Source organism: Dictyostelium discoideum (genome assembly GCF_000004695.1).
Source record: "Dictyostelium discoideum AX4 chromosome 5 chromosome, whole genome shotgun sequence".
In the NCBI taxonomy this organism is placed as follows: domain Eukaryota; phylum Evosea; class Eumycetozoa; order Dictyosteliales; family Dictyosteliaceae; genus Dictyostelium; species Dictyostelium discoideum.
Window position 1 is genome coordinate 94,544 of NC_007091.3, and position 17,935 is coordinate 112,478.

The 17,935-nt window shown below is 22.5% G+C and overlaps 9 protein-coding genes across 9 annotated transcripts; 3 read left to right on the forward strand and 6 right to left on the reverse strand.

The window, feature by feature from the left end:
* Positions 1–53: 53 nt before the first annotated feature.
* Positions 54–1,319, forward strand: DDB_G0287299 (hypothetical protein; the record flags this gene model as incomplete). Its single annotated transcript, XM_632125.1, has 1 exon — positions 54–1,319. One exon carries the CDS (start codon positions 54–56, stop codon positions 1,317–1,319), a length of 1,266 nt encoding a protein of 421 aa, XP_637217.1.
* Positions 1,320–1,530: 211 nt separating this feature from the next.
* DDB_G0287423 (hypothetical protein) lies at positions 1,531–3,143 on the reverse strand (the record flags this gene model as incomplete). The annotated part of the gene is made up of 2 exons (XM_632126.1): positions 1,531–2,754; positions 2,853–3,143. 2 exons carry the CDS (start codon positions 3,141–3,143, stop codon positions 1,531–1,533), a joined length of 1,515 nt encoding a protein of 504 aa, XP_637218.1.
* A 488-nt stretch (positions 3,144–3,631) lies between these two features.
* Positions 3,632–5,234, reverse strand: DDB_G0287425 (hypothetical protein; the record flags this gene model as incomplete). The annotated part of the gene is made up of 2 exons (XM_632127.1): positions 3,632–4,852; positions 4,935–5,234. The coding sequence occupies 2 exons, from the start codon at positions 5,232–5,234 to the stop codon at positions 3,632–3,634; spliced, it is 1,521 nt and encodes a 506-aa protein (XP_637219.1).
* An 897-nt stretch (positions 5,235–6,131) lies between these two features.
* Positions 6,132–9,996, reverse strand: DDB_G0287301 (hypothetical protein; the record flags this gene model as incomplete). Its single annotated transcript, XM_632128.1, has 9 exons — positions 6,132–6,616; positions 6,653–7,352; positions 7,433–7,788; positions 8,037–8,150; positions 8,200–8,211; positions 8,342–8,371; positions 8,407–8,649; positions 8,695–9,619; positions 9,697–9,996. 9 exons carry the CDS (start codon positions 9,994–9,996, stop codon positions 6,132–6,134), a joined length of 3,165 nt encoding a protein of 1,054 aa, XP_637220.1.
* A 306-nt stretch (positions 9,997–10,302) lies between these two features.
* On the reverse strand, positions 10,303–12,300 carry DDB_G0287303 (hypothetical protein; the record flags this gene model as incomplete). The annotated part of the gene is made up of 1 exon (XM_632129.1): positions 10,303–12,300. The coding sequence occupies one exon, from the start codon at positions 12,298–12,300 to the stop codon at positions 10,303–10,305; it is 1,998 nt and encodes a 665-aa protein (XP_637221.1).
* A 796-nt stretch (positions 12,301–13,096) lies between these two features.
* DDB_G0287427 (hypothetical protein) lies at positions 13,097–14,209 on the forward strand (the record flags this gene model as incomplete). Its single annotated transcript, XM_632130.1, has 2 exons — positions 13,097–13,765; positions 13,856–14,209. The coding sequence occupies 2 exons, from the start codon at positions 13,097–13,099 to the stop codon at positions 14,207–14,209; spliced, it is 1,023 nt and encodes a 340-aa protein (XP_637222.1).
* A 489-nt stretch (positions 14,210–14,698) lies between these two features.
* DDB_G0287429 (hypothetical protein) lies at positions 14,699–15,699 on the forward strand (the record flags this gene model as incomplete). The annotated part of the gene is made up of 3 exons (XM_632131.1): positions 14,699–14,736; positions 14,833–15,349; positions 15,397–15,699. The coding sequence occupies 3 exons, from the start codon at positions 14,699–14,701 to the stop codon at positions 15,697–15,699; spliced, it is 858 nt and encodes a 285-aa protein (XP_637223.1).
* A 49-nt stretch (positions 15,700–15,748) lies between these two features.
* On the reverse strand, positions 15,749–16,291 carry DDB_G0287305 (hypothetical protein; the record flags this gene model as incomplete). Its single annotated transcript, XM_632132.1, has 1 exon — positions 15,749–16,291. One exon carries the CDS (start codon positions 16,289–16,291, stop codon positions 15,749–15,751), a length of 543 nt encoding a protein of 180 aa, XP_637224.1.
* A 357-nt stretch (positions 16,292–16,648) lies between these two features.
* gtf2e2 (transcription initiation factor IIE2) lies at positions 16,649–17,479 on the reverse strand (the record flags this gene model as incomplete). Its single annotated transcript, XM_632133.1, has 1 exon — positions 16,649–17,479. One exon carries the CDS (start codon positions 17,477–17,479, stop codon positions 16,649–16,651), a length of 831 nt encoding a protein of 276 aa, XP_637225.1.
* Between the last annotated feature and the right edge of the window lie 456 nt (positions 17,480–17,935).

The following is a 17,935-nucleotide window of genomic DNA, read 5'->3' on the forward strand; positions in this document are numbered from 1 at the left end:
GTTTTTATTGCCCTTAAAAAAATAAATAATGTGATAAGAACAATTAATAAAAAATGAAACTTTTAATAGTTTTAATATTAATAATTTCATTATTTTTTAATAATATTAATTGTAATTTATTAGGAAAATCATTATCAAAATCAAATCAAGTTGCCCCATTAATATCAAGTGTTTTTACATTATTAATTACAAATGATGGCGATATCGATTATTTAAATGTTTATATTAATGGTAATTTTACAAATGAAAATACTGGTGGTGGTAATGGTAAAAAGAATGAAAATATGATAATCAATTTCAATGGTAATGAAATCAAGGATTATAAATATCAACATGATGCTAAAAATGGTTCAATCAGTACAGATTTAATTTTATTTAGTTTATATGGTGATAATATTAAATCTGGTAATGTTTCAATCACCTATGGTAATGGTTTAAAGAGTAATGAAATGTCATTCCAATTGAAATCATTTGTATCTAGAATTAAAAAACCAAATACAACTGGTGGTTTATTAGAATTAATTGGTAATTTTTATTTTTTAAATGATTCAAGTAGAGTTAATTCTAAAGTTTTCATTACCACTTCAAAACAACAACAACAACACCAACAACAAGAAAAAAAAGAAGAATGTCAAATTATATCAATTGATAATTCAAAAATTAAATGCTTTATTGATTCAAATTTAAATAAAATTAGTAATTTTGGTGAAAAATTTCAAATTAAAATAAGTAATATTTATAATTTTCAAAATGAATCATCATTAGAATTTAGTTTTGCACCAATTTCAATTGATTCAGTTTATGGTATTGATAGAATTAATCAATGTCAAATAACTATCATTGGTAAAAACTTTGATAATAAACTAACTGATGGTTCAATTGATCAATTATCAATTAACATTAAACAAAGTGATAATTCCTTTAGAAATTGTTCAAAACCAATTTTATCAACAAACTCTGTTTTAATTTGTAATTTAGATAAATCATCAAATTATAAACAACCAACAATTATTGGTGATGAAATTTTCATTAATGGCAAATCATTATTCTATATTGATATTATTAATCAAGATTCAAAGAAAAACAACAACAATGATAATAGTGATCAAGTAAACAATGATGAAAGTAGGAAAACAAGTGATGAAATTCATAAATTAATTTTAACTGTTATCGTTTTATCTTCAATTTTAATTTTCATTTTCATCGTTGTTTTAATTGTTTTAATTTTTAGAAAAACTTATCCAAATGATTCAAATAATAGAGATTACTTTAAATTAATGTATTGTTCAAATGAATTAGATGAAACAACTTTTAATTAAATAAAAAATAAAAATAAATTTTTTTAAAAATATATTCTTTATTTATATAAAAAATTTTATTTATTTTATTATTTTTATTATTATTATTTTGTAAATCTAAAGAATCTGAAGTTTATATCCCATATTTAAGATATAAGGTAGATAGTGATAATTTACAAAAGAGTGAATTGTTTTTTTTAAAACATTTTTTTTTTTTATTAATTTAATTATTTTATGAACCCATTTGATCTAACATATTTTTTAAATAATCTTTTTTATAAAAGTGTAAATATAAAGTAATGAAAACACCAATTAATAAAAATGAACCTAAACCAATTAAAAAATATTGTAAAGGATAAATTTTTGCATTTGATAAAAAATTTATAACCAAAACTAAAATAAAAATAATTGAACTTAAAATGGGTAATATTAAATGTCTAATGATTTGAAAGTCTTGAAATTGATTTAATCTAACATATCTAATCACTGCAATATTTGTAATAATAAAAATGATAATTATTGGAATTGTACCTGTAAAACTTAAATAATTATAAACTTCCCAACAAGATTTTGCATAAATATTTTTAGTTGAACCAACAATTAATCCAATCATTAATATTATAAATCCAATTAAACTAATTATTGCGAAATGTGGTGTTTTAAATCTTTTATTAGTTTTACCTAAATAAGAGATTACACCACTCTCTTTAGTTTTACCAAACGAATAAATTATTCTAAAAACAATATTAAACCAACTACTAACTACACCAAATCCAGATACTACACCTGCAATATCAACAATTATAGAGAACCAATACCCAACAAATCTATTTGCATATAGTTGAATGGGTGATTGATTAACATTTATTGAAAATATATTTGAAGGTCCAACAGCAACAACCAATGAATACATTGCCCATATAAACCAAGTTGCAGCAAATGCAATTGAACCATAAACTGCAATTGGTATATTCTTTTTTGGATTTCTAGTTTCTTGACCTAACGTAGCTGCACCTTCAAATCCAACAAATAAAAAACAACAATAAACCAAACCAGTTGCAATACCTGAAATTCCACCTGAATTTTCACCAACTGGTGTGAATGCCAACGGATAATTACCTTGATCACCACCTTTAATAACAATAGAAAATGATAGTACCAACATTACTAAAGTTTCTAAAATCATCGCAACTATACTAGTTTTCAAAACAACATCAATACCAATATACGCCAATGTTGGTACAATTGTTAATACTAAAAATGTACTAAGAATCCACGGACAATGAAAACCACAATACCTTGAAATTAAATCTGAAAACCCTCCTGAAAATTGTAAAATAACACTTGAAAGAATTAATAAATATCCAGTAATTAAAATCCAAAAACTTAAAAACCCCATTTCATTTCCTAATCCTTTTGTAATATAAACAAAGAAAGATGCACTACTACTAATATACTAAATATTATTTGTTTATTTTTTTTTTTATTTTTATTTTTTTTTTTAAATAATTTTATTTTATTTTCATATTAATTTTTAAAAATAATACTACATACAGTTCCAAATATACTAATTGTATTTGCAATTGATAAACAACATAATGTACCAATAAAAACTGTAAATGGTACACTCGTACCTGCTGATGCTGCAATATTTGGAAAAACAAAAAAAGTTGCTGCACTTAATCCAATACCACCAACTGATAATGCAATACATTCAATTACACCAATAGTATTTTTTTTTAATGTATTAAATTCATCATCAACTGTTATTCCACTAGTACAACTATCAAAACTTGAATTTGTACTTAAATCACTACTTTTACAATTTATTTTTTTTAATTCCATACTGGATCCATAATTAAAAAAAAAAAAAAAAAAAGGAAAAAAAAAAAAATGGAATAAAAAAAAAAACAATCACATTTATATTTAAATATAATATTAAATTAAATATATAATAAAAATAGTTATTTTTATTTTTATTTTTTTTAATCCAATTTTGTTATCTCTTTTTCAATATATCACTAATTATAAAGTTGCTGATGTATCATTTTTTTTTTTAAGTTGAAATTATTAAGGAAATTTGTTTTTTTTTTTTTTATAAATATAATCTTTTAAAAAAAAAATAACAATAACATTAAATTAAACTTAACCCATTTTACAAGTGTAAAAAATAAATAAATTAAAAAAAGATATAATATCTTTTGTGGGTGTGTGTGTTTTTAATTATGTTTTAATTTTAATTTTTATAATTTATTATTTTAATTGTAATATACAATAAAATAATTATAAATAAATATTATAACCTAATATTTAATTTTTTTTTTTACCAATAATTATAAACTCATTTGATATAGCATATTTTTTAAATATTCCTTATTGAAACGGTATAAAAAAAACATTACACACACACCCATTAATAATAAAATTCCTAACCCAATTAAAAAATAAGGAATTGGATATTTTGGTGATGGATAAAAATTACCACCCAAAATTACAGTGAACAGAATTGCACTAAATATTGGTAAAATCATATGTCTGAAAAGTTGGAAATCTTTTGATTGATAAACTTTAACATATCTAATCACTGCAATATTTGAAATTATAAATATTAAAATAATTGGAATTGTACCAGTAAAACTAATATAATTGTAAACTTCCCAACTCGATTCTGTATAAATACTTTTAGTTGAACCAACAATAATTGACGACATTAAAATTATAAAACCAGTTAAACTAATGATTGCATTATGTGGAGTTTTAAATTTTTGATTTGTTCTACCAAACCATGAAATAATTCCTTTCTCTTTAGTTTTACCAATTGAATAAATTATTCTAAAAACTATATTAAACCAACTACTAATTACACCAAAAGTTGAAACTACACCAGCAATATCAATAATAACAGAATACCAAAATCCAATATATCTCTTTGCATAAATTCCAACAGGAAACTCATTTGTATCAATTGAAAATATATTTGAAGGCCCAGCAGCAACAACCAACGCATACATTGCCCATATAAACCAAGTTGCAGCAAATGCAATTGAGCCAAATACTGCAATTGGTATATTCTTTTTTGGATTTCTAGTTTCTTGACCTAATGTAGCGGCACCTTCAAATCCAACGAAAATGAATGTACAATAAACCAAACCAGTGGCAATACCCGAAACTCCTCCGGAATATTCGCCAACTGGTGTGAATGCCAACGGATAATTACCTTGATCACCACCTTTAATTACAATTGTAAATGATAATCCTAAAATTACCAATGTCTCTAAAATCATTGCAATTATACTAGTTTTCAAAACAACATCAATACCAATATATGCCAACGTTGGAATTATCGTTACCACTATTAATAAACTTAATATCCATGGACAATGAAAATCAGAATGCCTTGTTATTACATCTGAAAGCGAACCAACAAACATAAACATTGCGGACATCATAATTGCTAAATATCCAATCATTAAAATCCAAACACTTAAAAATCCCATTTCATTTCCTAATCCTTTTGTAATATAAACAAAAAATGATGAACTACTACTAATATACTATAGATTTTTTTTTTTTTTTTTAAAAATTTTATTTTAATATTTTTATTTTAATTATTATAATTTTTAAAAATAAACTTACTTTACCAAATATACTAATTGTATTTGCTACTGTTAAACAACATAATGCACCAAAAAAAATTGTAAATGGTACACTTGTACCTGCTGATGCTGCAATATTTGGATAAACAAAAAATGTTGCTGCACTCAATCCAATACCACCAACTGATAATGCAATACATTCAATTACACCGATAGTATTTTTTTTTAATCCATCATAATGTGAATGATTATCTTCTTCATGTGATGAATTTATTCCTTCATTTTCAATTATTGCTCCCTCTTTTTGGAAATTTACTATATTACTATTTTCTAAACTCATTTTTAGATAATAAAAAAAAAAAAAACAAAAATAATAAAAAAAAAAAAATATTTAAACACGTATGTCATTTTTTACTTATTTTTATTTTTTTATTTTTGTTTTTTTAATATATCTCCCCACAACACACACCCACACTCCAATAATAATAGTTTTTTTTCAGAATTATTTAATATTAATTATTTATTCTCTATTTGCTTTAATAAAAAAATAAATAAAAATTAATTATAACCAAATAATTAGTTGGTTTTTTTTTTTTTTTTTAAGATATAAAGTAATTAAAAGATATCCAATTATTTTGACTAAACTAATTTTAACTAATTATTTAATAAATAAATAAATAAATAAATATATAAATAAATAAATAAATAAATAAATTAATTAGTTTTTTTTTTTTCAAAGACCAATAATTTATATTATACTTTTATAGAAGAAATTTTCATCATAAAAATTATTTCTTTGATTACAAATATTAATTAGGATACTAAAATCACCATAGTTTCGCCAATAACTAACATCAATGATAATTTCAATGCTGGATTAATACCCACATAGGCTTATGCTGATATTAAAAGGTATGAATCTAGCATTTAAATTCTTTTACAAATGCTGCTATTATCCATGGGCAATGAAAATCAGTATCCCTCGATATTACATTGACTGTCGTTGAACTAAATTGAATCACCGTTTGCACTGATAATATTAAATAACCAATGATCATTAACCAAGCCGTTAAAAATCCCATCTCTTTTCCTAATCCTTCTGAAATAATACATATTATATATAGTATCTTTTTATGTGTTTTTTTTATTGTTCTAATTTAATATTTTAATTGTATTATTTAATAAAATAATAAATAAATATTAAAACCCTATATTTGTTTTTTATTTTTATCACCAACTACAAACTCATTTGATAGAGCATATTTTTTAAATATTCCTTATTGAAACGGTATAAATAAAACATTACACACACACCCATTAATAATAAAATTCCTAATCCAATTAAAAAATAAGGAATTGGATAATTTGGTGATGGATAAAAATTACTACCCAAAATTACAGTGAAAAGAATTGCACTAAATATTGGTAAAATCATATGTCTGAAAAGTTGGAAATCTTTCGGATGGTAAACTTTAACAAATCTAATTACGGCAATATTTGTAATTATGAATATTAAAATAACAGGGATTGTACTAGTGAAACTAATATAATCATAAACTTCCCAACTCGATTCTGTATAAATATTTTTAGTTGAACCAACAATAATTGACGACATTAAAATTATAAAACCAGTTAAACTAATGATTGCATTATGTGGAGTATTAAATTTTTGATTTGTTCTACCAAACCATGAAATAATTCCTTTCTCTTTAGTTTTACCAACTGAATAAATTATTCTAAAAACTATATTAAACCAACTACTGATTACACAAAATCCAGAAACAACAGAAGTAATATCAATAATAACAGAATACCAAAATCCAATATATCTCTCTGCATAAACTCCAACTGTAAATTGAGATGTATCAATTGAAAATATATTTGAAGGTCCAACAGCAACAACCAATGAATACATTGCCAATATAAACCAAGTTGAAGCAAATGCAATTGAACCAAATACTGCAATTGGTATATTCTTTTTTGGATTTCTAGTTTCTTGACCTAATGTAGCGGCGCCTTCAAATCCAATAAAAATGAATGTGCAATAAACCAGACCAGTGGCAATACCTGAAAAACCACCTGAATATTCACCAAACGGTGTGAGTGCTAATGGATAATTACCTTCATCACCACCTTTAATTACAATTGTAAATGATAGTACCAACATTACCAAAGTTTCTAAAATCATTGTAATTATACTAGTTTTCAAAACAACATCAATGCCAATATATGCCAACGTTGGAATTATTGTAACAACAATTATTAAACTTAATATCCATGGACAATGAAAATCAGAATATCTTGTTATTACATCTGAAAGTGGATTAACAAACATAAACATTGAACCCATCATATTTGCTAAATATCCAATCATTAAAATCCAAACACTTAAAAATCCCATTTCATTTCCTAACCCTTTTGTAATATAAACAAAAAATGAAGCACTACTACTAATATACTATTTTTTTTTCAAAAATTTTATTGTTTTATTATCACTATTATTATTTTAATTTTACAATTTTTAAAAAATAAACATACTTTACCAAATATACTAATTGTATTAGCAAGTGTTAAACAACATAATGCACCAATAAAAATTGTAAATGGTACACTTGTACCTGCTGATGCTGCAATATTTGGAAAAACAAAAAATGTTGAAGCACTCAATCCAATACCACCAACTGATAATGCAATACATTCAATTACACCAATAGTATTTTTTTTTAATCCATTATATAATAAATCATTTTCTTCTTTATTTGACGAATTTATACCTTTATTTTCAATTATTACTCCTTCTTTTTGGAAATTTAGTATATTACTATTTTCTATACCCATTTTTCGACAAAAAAAAAAAAATAAATAAAAAATAAAATAGTTTACGCACTGTGAACCTTATTTTTATTTATTTTGTTTTTTTTCATATCCTAACTACAAACCCCGTACTCCAATAATAATAATTTTTTTTAGTATTGTTTATTATAAATTATTTGTTCATTATTTACTTTTTTATTTTATCTGAAAAAAAAAAAAAAAATTAATTAAACGGGTGCCGAAATAATTTTTTTTTTTTTTCTTTTTGTTTTTAGAGATAAAAAATAATTAAAATATATCCAATTATTTATAGTTAACTAATTTAAACCAATTGATCGATTAATTTTTTTTTTGTTGATAATTTCCAAATAATTTTTAAGTTTAGAAGCCGAAAAAAATACTTTTTTTTGGGTAATAATAAAATTGGCAAACTGTATTTTAGCTTTTTTGGTAAAATATTAAATAAAAAATTATAAAAATAATAAAAATACTCTTTTTTTCTACTTTATTTTATAATTTTTTTTTTTTTTTTTTTAATATCTTGTGTTTGAGAAGTAGATTTATTAAAGTAATTATATACAGTATCTTTTTTTAAGGATTTTTTTTCTAATTTAAATTTTAATTGTAATATACAATAAAATAATAATAAAAAAAATTTTAAACCTTATATTTTATTAATTTTATCAATAATTACAAACTCATTTGACAGAGCATATTTTTTAAATATTCTTTATTGAAACGGTATAAAAAAAACATTACACACACACCCATTAATAATAAAATTCCTAATCCAATTAAAAAATAAGGAATTGGATAATATGGTGGTGGATAAAAATTACCTCCCAAAATTACAGTGAATAGAATTGCACTAAATATTGGTAAAATCATATGTCTAAAAAGTTGGAAATCTTTTGATTGATAAACTTTAACATATCTAATCACTGCAATATTTGAAATTATAAATATTAAAATAATTGGAATTGTACCAGTAAAACTAATATAATCATAAACTTCCCAACTCGATTCTGTATAAATATTTTTAGTTGAGCCAATAATAATTGCCGATATTAAAATTATAAAACCAGTTAAACTAATGATTGCATTATGGGGAGTCTTAAATTTTTGATTTGTTCTACCAAACCATGAAATAATTCCTTTCTCTTTAGTTTTACCAATTGAATAAATTATTCTAAAAACTATATTAAACCAACTACTGATTACACTATATCCAGATACAACAGAAGTAATATCAATAATAACAGAATACCAAAATCCAATATATCTCTCTGCATAAACTCCAACTGTAAATTGAGATGTATTAATTGAAAATATATTTGAAGGTCCAACAGCAACAACCAATGAATACATTGACATAGTAAACCAAGCTGCAGCAAATGCAATTGAGCCAAAAACTGCAATTGGTATATTCTTTTTTGGATTTCTAGTTTCTTGACCTAATGTAGCGGCGCCTTCAAATCCAATGAAAATGAATGTACAATAAACCAAACCAGTGGCAATACCTGAAATACCACCTGAATATTCCCCAACTGGTGTGAATGCCAGCGGATAATTACCTTGATCACCACCTTTAATTACAATTGCTAAAGATAGTACCAACATTACCAAAGTTTCTAAAATCATTGCAATTATACTAGTTTTCAAAACAACATCAATACCAATATATGCCAACGTTGGAATTATTGTTACAACAATTAATAAGCATAATATCCATGGACAATTAAAATCAGAATGCCTTGTTATTACATCTGAAAGTGAACCGACAAACATTAACATTCCTGAAATCAAATTTGTTAAATATCCAATTATTAAAACCCAAACACTTAAAAATCCCATTTCATTTCCTAATCCTTTTGTAATATAAACAAAAAATGATGAACTACTACTTATATACTATTTTTTTTTTTCAAAAATTTTATAGTTTTAATATTATTAATATTTTAATTTATAATTTTAAAAAATAAACTTACTTTACCAAATATACTAATTGTATTAGCAAGTGTTAAACAACATAATGCACCAATAAAAATTGTAAATGGTACACTTGTACCTGCTGATGCTGCAATATTTGGAAAAACAAAAAATGTTGAAGCACTTAATCCAATACCACCAACTGATAATGCAATACATTCAATTACACCGATAGTATTTTTTTTTAATCCATTATTTAATAAATCACCATCTTCTTCATGAGATAAATGTATACCTTTATTTTCAATTATTACTCCTTCTTTTTGGAAATTTACTATATTACTATTTTCTATACCCATTTTTTGATAATTAAAATAAAATAATAAAAAAAAAAAAAAAAATGCAAGCACTGTGTAAACCTTATTTTTTGTTTTTTTCATATCCATCCTCACCTCAAACCGATTGTTTATTATTAATTATTTGTTCACTATTTACTTGACCATTTTATATCTCATAAAAAAAAAAAAAAAAAAATTAAACCCTAATCCAAATAATTAATTTTTTTTTTTAAGATATAAAATAATTAAAAATATATCCAATTATTTATAGTAGACTAATTTAAACTAATTGGTTAATTTTTTTTTTTTTTTCCCAAAATAAATAATTTATTTAATACTTTTATCAATGAAATTTTCATCATAAATAAAATTATTTCTTGGTGTATTAATTGAAGAAGTTGTTGGAATATATTCAGTGATATCATCATGATTATAATGTTTATTAAAATCAATAGGACCACTACCATTACCATTTGAATTGGAAGAAGTTGAAGAAGTTGTACCATCATGAGCAATCATAAAGCTCATTTTCTCTAATAAACCTTTCTTTGAACGTAAAATAAACATAATTATAACACCAATTAAAATTAAAGCGCCTAAAGCAATTAAAAGATAAGAATAAGGTTTTTGAGGAACATCAGGATAAAAATTACCAACTAAAACTGCACTGAATAATATGGCACTAATGAGTGGTAATATTAAATGATAGAATACATGATAATCTTGAGGTTGTTTCAATTTAACGTATGGTATAACGGCAATGTTTGTAATGATGAAAATTAAAATTAATGGAATTGTACCAATATAACTTAGATAACCATAAATTCTCCAAGAATTGTCAGTGTAAATACCCCAAATCGAAGCTACAATTACCAAACTTAGAGTGACAAAGGTTGAAAAGGCAATGATTGCTGCCATTGGAGTTTGAAATCTTTTACTTGTAATTGCCAATTTATTTACCACTGAATTACAATCACTCTTTCCAATTGAATATAAAATTCTAAATAAATTATTGAAAGCACTTGTACAAACATTAAAAGTTGATGAAATACCCGCTAAATCCACTAAAATCGAAAACCAATAAGATACATATTTTCTTGCAAAAGTTTCCGCTGGTGAATTGATTGAAGAGATAATGAAAATATTTGAAACACCAACAGCAACAACCATTGCATACATTGCCCAAACCATCCATGCCGATGTTAATACTACTGAACCAACCACCGCAACCGGTATATTCTTTTTTGGATTTCTAGTTTCTGCACCCAATGTTGCAGCAACTTCAAAACCAATGAAAACAAGTACACAATAAACCAAACCTCTTGCAATACCTGAAACTCCACCTGAATAATCACCAGCTGGTGTGAATGCTAATGGATAATTACCTTGATCACCACCTTTGATTACAACTATCAATGTGAAAACTAAAATCACCAAAGTTTCACCAATTACCAATATCAATGATAATTTCAATGCTGGATTAATACCCACATAGGCTAATACTGATATGAATAGTATAACAAATGCTGCTGCCATAATCCATGGACAATGAAAATCAGTATTCCTCGATATTACATCGGCTGTCGTTGAACTAAATTGAATCACCGTTTGTACTGATAATGTTAAATAACCAATGATCATTAACCAACCCGTTAAAAATCCCATCTCTTTTCCTAATCCTTCTGAAACATAACTATAGAATGATGATGATGTACTAATATATCTACCAAATGTACTAATCGTTGATGACATTGATAAACAACATAATGTAGCTATCATCAATGTAAATGGTACACTACTACCTGCAACCATAGCAATTTGTGGGAATACAAATAAAATACCTGTTGTTGGTCCAACCCCTCCAATTGAAAATGCTATACAGTGAATTAATCCTAATGTATTCTTTTTTAATTCTTTACCATTACCATTACCATTATTATTATTATTATTATTATTATTTTTATCTTCGTTTGTTGATGCAAATATATCGGAATGATCTTCTTCTTCAATTTTAAATACCATTTTACTATTATTATTTTTATTATTATTATTATTATTATTATTATTATTATTATTATTATTATTATTATTATTATTATTATTATTATTATTACTATTTATGAATGATGATAATAATGGTACTTTTATATTTTCATTATCATTATCATTATAATTATTATTATCATTTATATTATTATGGTTATCAATATTATTTTTATTATTATTATTATTATAATTATTATTATTATTACCACTATTTAAAGTGGTGGTTCTTTTTCCATTATTGGATTTTACTGCATCTTTTGAAACAATACGACCACTCATTATATTATGGGCGTTGTAAATAATTTATATATTTGTGTGTTTGAGGTGGGTAATCAATTTAAATGGTAATTATATTTTTAAATACATATTATATACAATTTATAAGTAGGTTTTTTTTTTTTATTATTTTTTGTAAAATTAAAAAAAGAATTATGCGTGTGGTTAAACAATAAGGTGGTTAATATGTTGTCATAATAAAAAAAAAAAAAATTATGAATATAAAATTATTTTTTTTTTTTTTTTTTTTTTTTTTTATTTTTTTTTTTTTTTTTTTTTTGTTTTCCTGGTTGGTTTGGGAAATCAAAAAGAGATATTTTGAGTGTGGGAAAATAAAAAAAATAATAAAAATAAAAAAATAAAAATTATTTTATATTCCTTTTTTTTTTCATTGAACCTTCAGTTCAAATATTATTTTTCACTTTACATTTTATAAATTCATTTTTAAATTATTTTTTATTTCTATAATTTCCAAAATAAAAAAAAAAAAAAAAAAAAAAAAAAAAAAAAAAAAGGGGTTTATATATCACAAATAATAACTAATAAAATTTATTATCTTTTTTTTTTTTTTTTTTTTTAAAAAATTAAAGTTTTTTAAAACTATGTTTTTAAATAAAAATTCTCACTAAACAAAGAGTGTATTTGTAATAATGAATAAATTTATTCCTAAAAAAAGAAGAATTTTTAATATAAAATGAATTTTTTTTTTTTTTTCCATATTCTTCCAAAACTTTAAATTTAAACAAAAAAAATAAAAAAAATAATAATTTAAAACAAAAACCAAAGAAAATTTAAAACAATGAAACTTTTAATGTCATTAATTTTGACAATTACATTATTATCAACAATTAATGTTAATGCAACAGAAACATGGAGATGTATTAAAAGTGGTCAAGGATGTTTTATTGAAGGTGATGATATCTGTCCAAAAGGAGAATATTGCAATCCAAATCAAGAAACCTCAAAAAATGATAGTAGTACTAGTAGAACTGGTAATCCATTACCAAGTGGAACATGTTTACCATTAATTAAAGAAGGACAACCATGTTATTTATATCAAAGATGTGATTTTGGTTTACATTGTAAAATTCCACCAACTCAATTTCCAGGAGATCAATATAGTGTTGAAGGAATATGTGTTTCATCAAAGTTTTTAATGGTTGGTGAAAATTGTTCAAATGATTCAGAATGTTTAGGTCGTTTAGAATGTAAAAATCAAAAATGTACACCACAAGATTCTGAATATGGATATGAATGTTATATGGATGAAGATTGCCCTTCTGGGAACTTCTGTTACTGGGGATCAAATAAAAATCTATGTAAACCTTTAAATAAAATTGGTTCAAATTGTACCTATGGAAATGATTTCACATTAGGTTCAATTTGTAGAAATAATAAGTGTATTGAAAAATTCTCTTTAAAAAATGGTGAAATTTGTTTAGAAAGAGAAGATTGTGAATCATATACTGTAATTATTTAAATTATTAATATATATATATATAGATATATATATATATATTTATATATATTAACCTTAAAACAATATTATTTTTAAAAGTGTGATTATAATTTATTAGAAAATGGTGATAGAAATATTTCAATATTTAATAATTATTATTGTCAAAAAAAAGAATTTAATTCAAATGATTGTAAAAAAGATGGTTGCAAAAATAATGGTGAAATTTGTGATTTTAATTCAAATAAATGTTTGGATTCTTATCCAATAGGTTCTGAAAAATGTAAATCAGCAACTAAACTTAGAGATTATTGTTTCATTAAAAATAAATGTCCCCTTAGAACTAATTTCAATGTTGAACAAAGAAATAAAAAATCATGCAATATAAAATATTGTGAATTTGAAATTAATAATTATTTAGAAAATTGCATTTTAGAATCAACTTATTGTAAATAATTTTTCTTTACAAAAATCAATATAAAAAATATCTAGGTTATTTTTTCAATTTATATTTTATTTTTAAAATTAAAAAAATAAAAATTATATTTAGTATTTTTAATAATAATGGCTTGTAATTAGATCTAATTAAAATTTTTTTTTTTTTTTTTTTTTTTTTTTTAAGAGAATTTTTTATTTTTATTAATTGCAAATAAAGGTAATAATTACTTTTAAATCTATTGCAATTCTTTTAAACTACAACACCCCCTTTCATTGTATTTTTTTTATTATTTTAAAAAAAAAAAAAAAAAAAAAAAAATGAAATATGAATTAAGTGTGGGTAGAAATTCTAATTTTTAATTATTTAATTATTTAATTATATAAAAAAAAAAAACAATAATAATAATAAAATTAAAAAAAACAATTAATGTTATTATTTTTTTTTATAATACTAGTATACACATAAATAAATAAAACTAAATTTTTAATATTAAATAAATCAAAACAATGAAAAGTGATTTAATATCACCAACACAAACCAATAAGTAATATATTTAATAGGAAAAAAAAATAAAAAATAAAAAATAAAATCAATAAATACTATACTTATACACTCTTTTTTTTTTTTTTTTTTTTTTAAGATATTTATTTAAAAGAGTTTTATTTCAAGAATATGAATTCATTATAAAGGATTTTAGAAACAATTCATTTAATGATGAATTTGAAGAAGATAATCAATGTGAAATTATGATTGATGAATTTATGACACAGTATGAAAATATACCACAATTAGAAACCACTGAATTAATGGGTGAATATTTAAAAAGTAAAAATTTAAATGGATTAAATATTTTAGATATTGAATCTGGTAATCAAGGTTTATGTGGCTTATTAGCAAGTAAATGTGGTGCTTCAAATGTTATTTTCACATGTGGTTCACCATCCCCACAACCATCAACAACAATTAATTCAACAACATCCACCACCACTACTACCAATTACATTGAATCAATAAATGATATTGAAGAATTAATAAAAATTAATGAAACATCATTATCATCAAGAGTGGTTTCATTTCATTTCGGTTTAGAAAATTTAAATTCATTTTTTAATAAAATTTCAATTCCCTTTGATTTTATACTTTTAAATAATTTGTATGTATTTTTAATTTATTAAATAAATAAATTAATTAATTAAAAAAAAAGAAGATAATAATAATAATTATTAATATTAATTCTATTGAAAATAGGTTATTAAAGGATGAATATAAATCAATTGAAAAAATATTATTACTTTTTGGTACAATTGCATCAATTTTAATGATTCAAAAATATCATAACCCAAATCATCCAATTTGTAAATGTTTATTTAGTATAGATTCAAATTCAATCAATATTCCAATAATAAAAATATTAGACATTGCAAATAGATTTAATTTAAATAATGAATTTATAAATATTGGAAATTTTAATGATAATTTTAAATTAATAGAATTTACTTTAAAATAAAATAAAAAAAAATAAAATAGTTGTATAAAAATAATAATAAACTATAGTTTTATTTTAAATTTGATAAACTACCAATTAATTTATAATAAATAGTTGTACCAGAGTATTCACCTTGATTTGAAACGTGGGATGCAAAGAAAGGGATTGAACCAACTTCAACATACCCAATTGATTTATAAAGAGTACGAGTTACTGGATCAGTTGAACTTGTATCTAAAATTAATAATTCTTTACCAATTGATAATGAATATTTTTCAATTTCACTTAATAGCAATTTTGCAATTCCTTTTTTTCTATGAGTTGAATGTACAATTAATTTTTGAATTTCACAACGATGTTTTGCATTTGAATATGTATTACTCCATGAACTTTGAATTGTTGCAACAATTGAACCTTCAATTAATGTTACTAATAATATTCTAGATTTACTTTTTAATTCATCATTTACTTTATCCCAAAATTCAATTGCTTTTTCTCTACTTAATGGAAAATTAAATCCAATTGCTGCTTTATTTTCAACACCATCAATTAAAAGATTAACTAATTGTTCTTTAATACTATCATTAATTAATTCAATTGATATAATTTCCATTATTATTATTATTATTATTATTATTATTTTGTTTTTTCGAATTTATAAATTATATTATTACAAGCAAAAGTGATCGTTTTTAAATACACTCCGAATAAAAAAAAATAAAAATAAAAAAATAAAAAAATAAAAAAAAAAAAAAAAATAAAAAAAAATCTAAAGCGATCGTGGTAACCAGTGTTTAAAAAAAAAAAAATAAAAATAATAAAAAAAAAAAAATAAAAAAACTTTTACTAAAAATCCCAATGGGAAAATACCACCTAAAAATAAGTTTTTAAAAACTTATTTTTAAAAATAAAAAAATATTTATGTACAAATTTTATTATCGATTTTTTTTTTTTTTTTTTTTTTTTTTTTTTAAATTGGTTTAGAACCTAATTGAGGTACATCATCATTTGGATTAAAGTTTTCAATATGAGTGTTTGTAACTTTTGTAATTCTTTTCTTTCTTTCTTTCTTAAGTTTAGTAGATTTAGTTTGACGAGCAGATTCAACAGATTCTACAACTGATAAACCAGCATCTTTCATTTCTTTTTCTAAATCAGCTTCATTTGGTAATTTAATTGATTTCCACATGTCTACCAACTCTGAGGATAATGGAACACGAAGACGTTCATCATTTGGAAAGATGATATCACAAGCACTCTCTGCTGCTTTAATTGCAAAGATTTGTTTTGTCTCTTTGAGTTTCTTTACATCACTCTCTGCATTGTTGTATGATTCTGCCAATTCTGATACTAATATACCACCTGGATAATTTGGTAAGAGATCCAAGATATCACGTTGAGTACGTACATTGAATTTTGGTTTGAATGAGAAACGATCATTTCCATGGTCAATGATTTTTTCATTATTTCTTAAAAGTTCCAAAATTTCAGGTTTATCGTCGATCATGTGATTGGTTGAATGCATGATCTCTTTAGTATCTGCTGGTATACCTTCTAATGTTTTCAAATAGTTTACAATATCATAAACAATTCTATTACTTGGTTTCTCTTTAACCTGTTTATCACGTAATGTATTAGCTGTATAGATTGATGATTGTCTATTTGCTGAACTACTACCACCACCACCTGATATCTTTGGTATATATTTGAATGCACTATTTGTTGAACTTGATGGCTTTTTGATACTATTTAAAGTTTCAATTGCCTTCATTTGTGTTTCTTTAAAACCTGCCATATTCATTTTTTAGTTCTATATATATATATAAATTTTATATAATGATTAATCAATATATAAATAATATTAAAAAAAAATTAAAAAAATAAAAATAAAAAAAAATGATGTTATAAAATTAAAAAAATAAAAATAAAAAAAAATAAAAAAAAAAGTTTATTTGTTTAATTATTATTTGTTTGTTTGCTAGACAACACAAATTTTAAAAAGTGAGAAAATTTTAAAATTTTTTTTTTTTACCCTATTTTTTTTTTTTTTTTTTTAATTTTATTTTTATTTTATTTTATTTTATTTTTAATTTATTTTTAATTAAAATTTTATTTTTATTTTTTTATTTAAATAAAACTTTTTTCTAAAAAATAAAAAAATAAAAAAATAAAAAAACAATTTAGTTATGGTAACGAATTATACTATTATGATTTAATTAATTAATTTATTTTAAATTAATTTTTTTTTTTTTTTCAG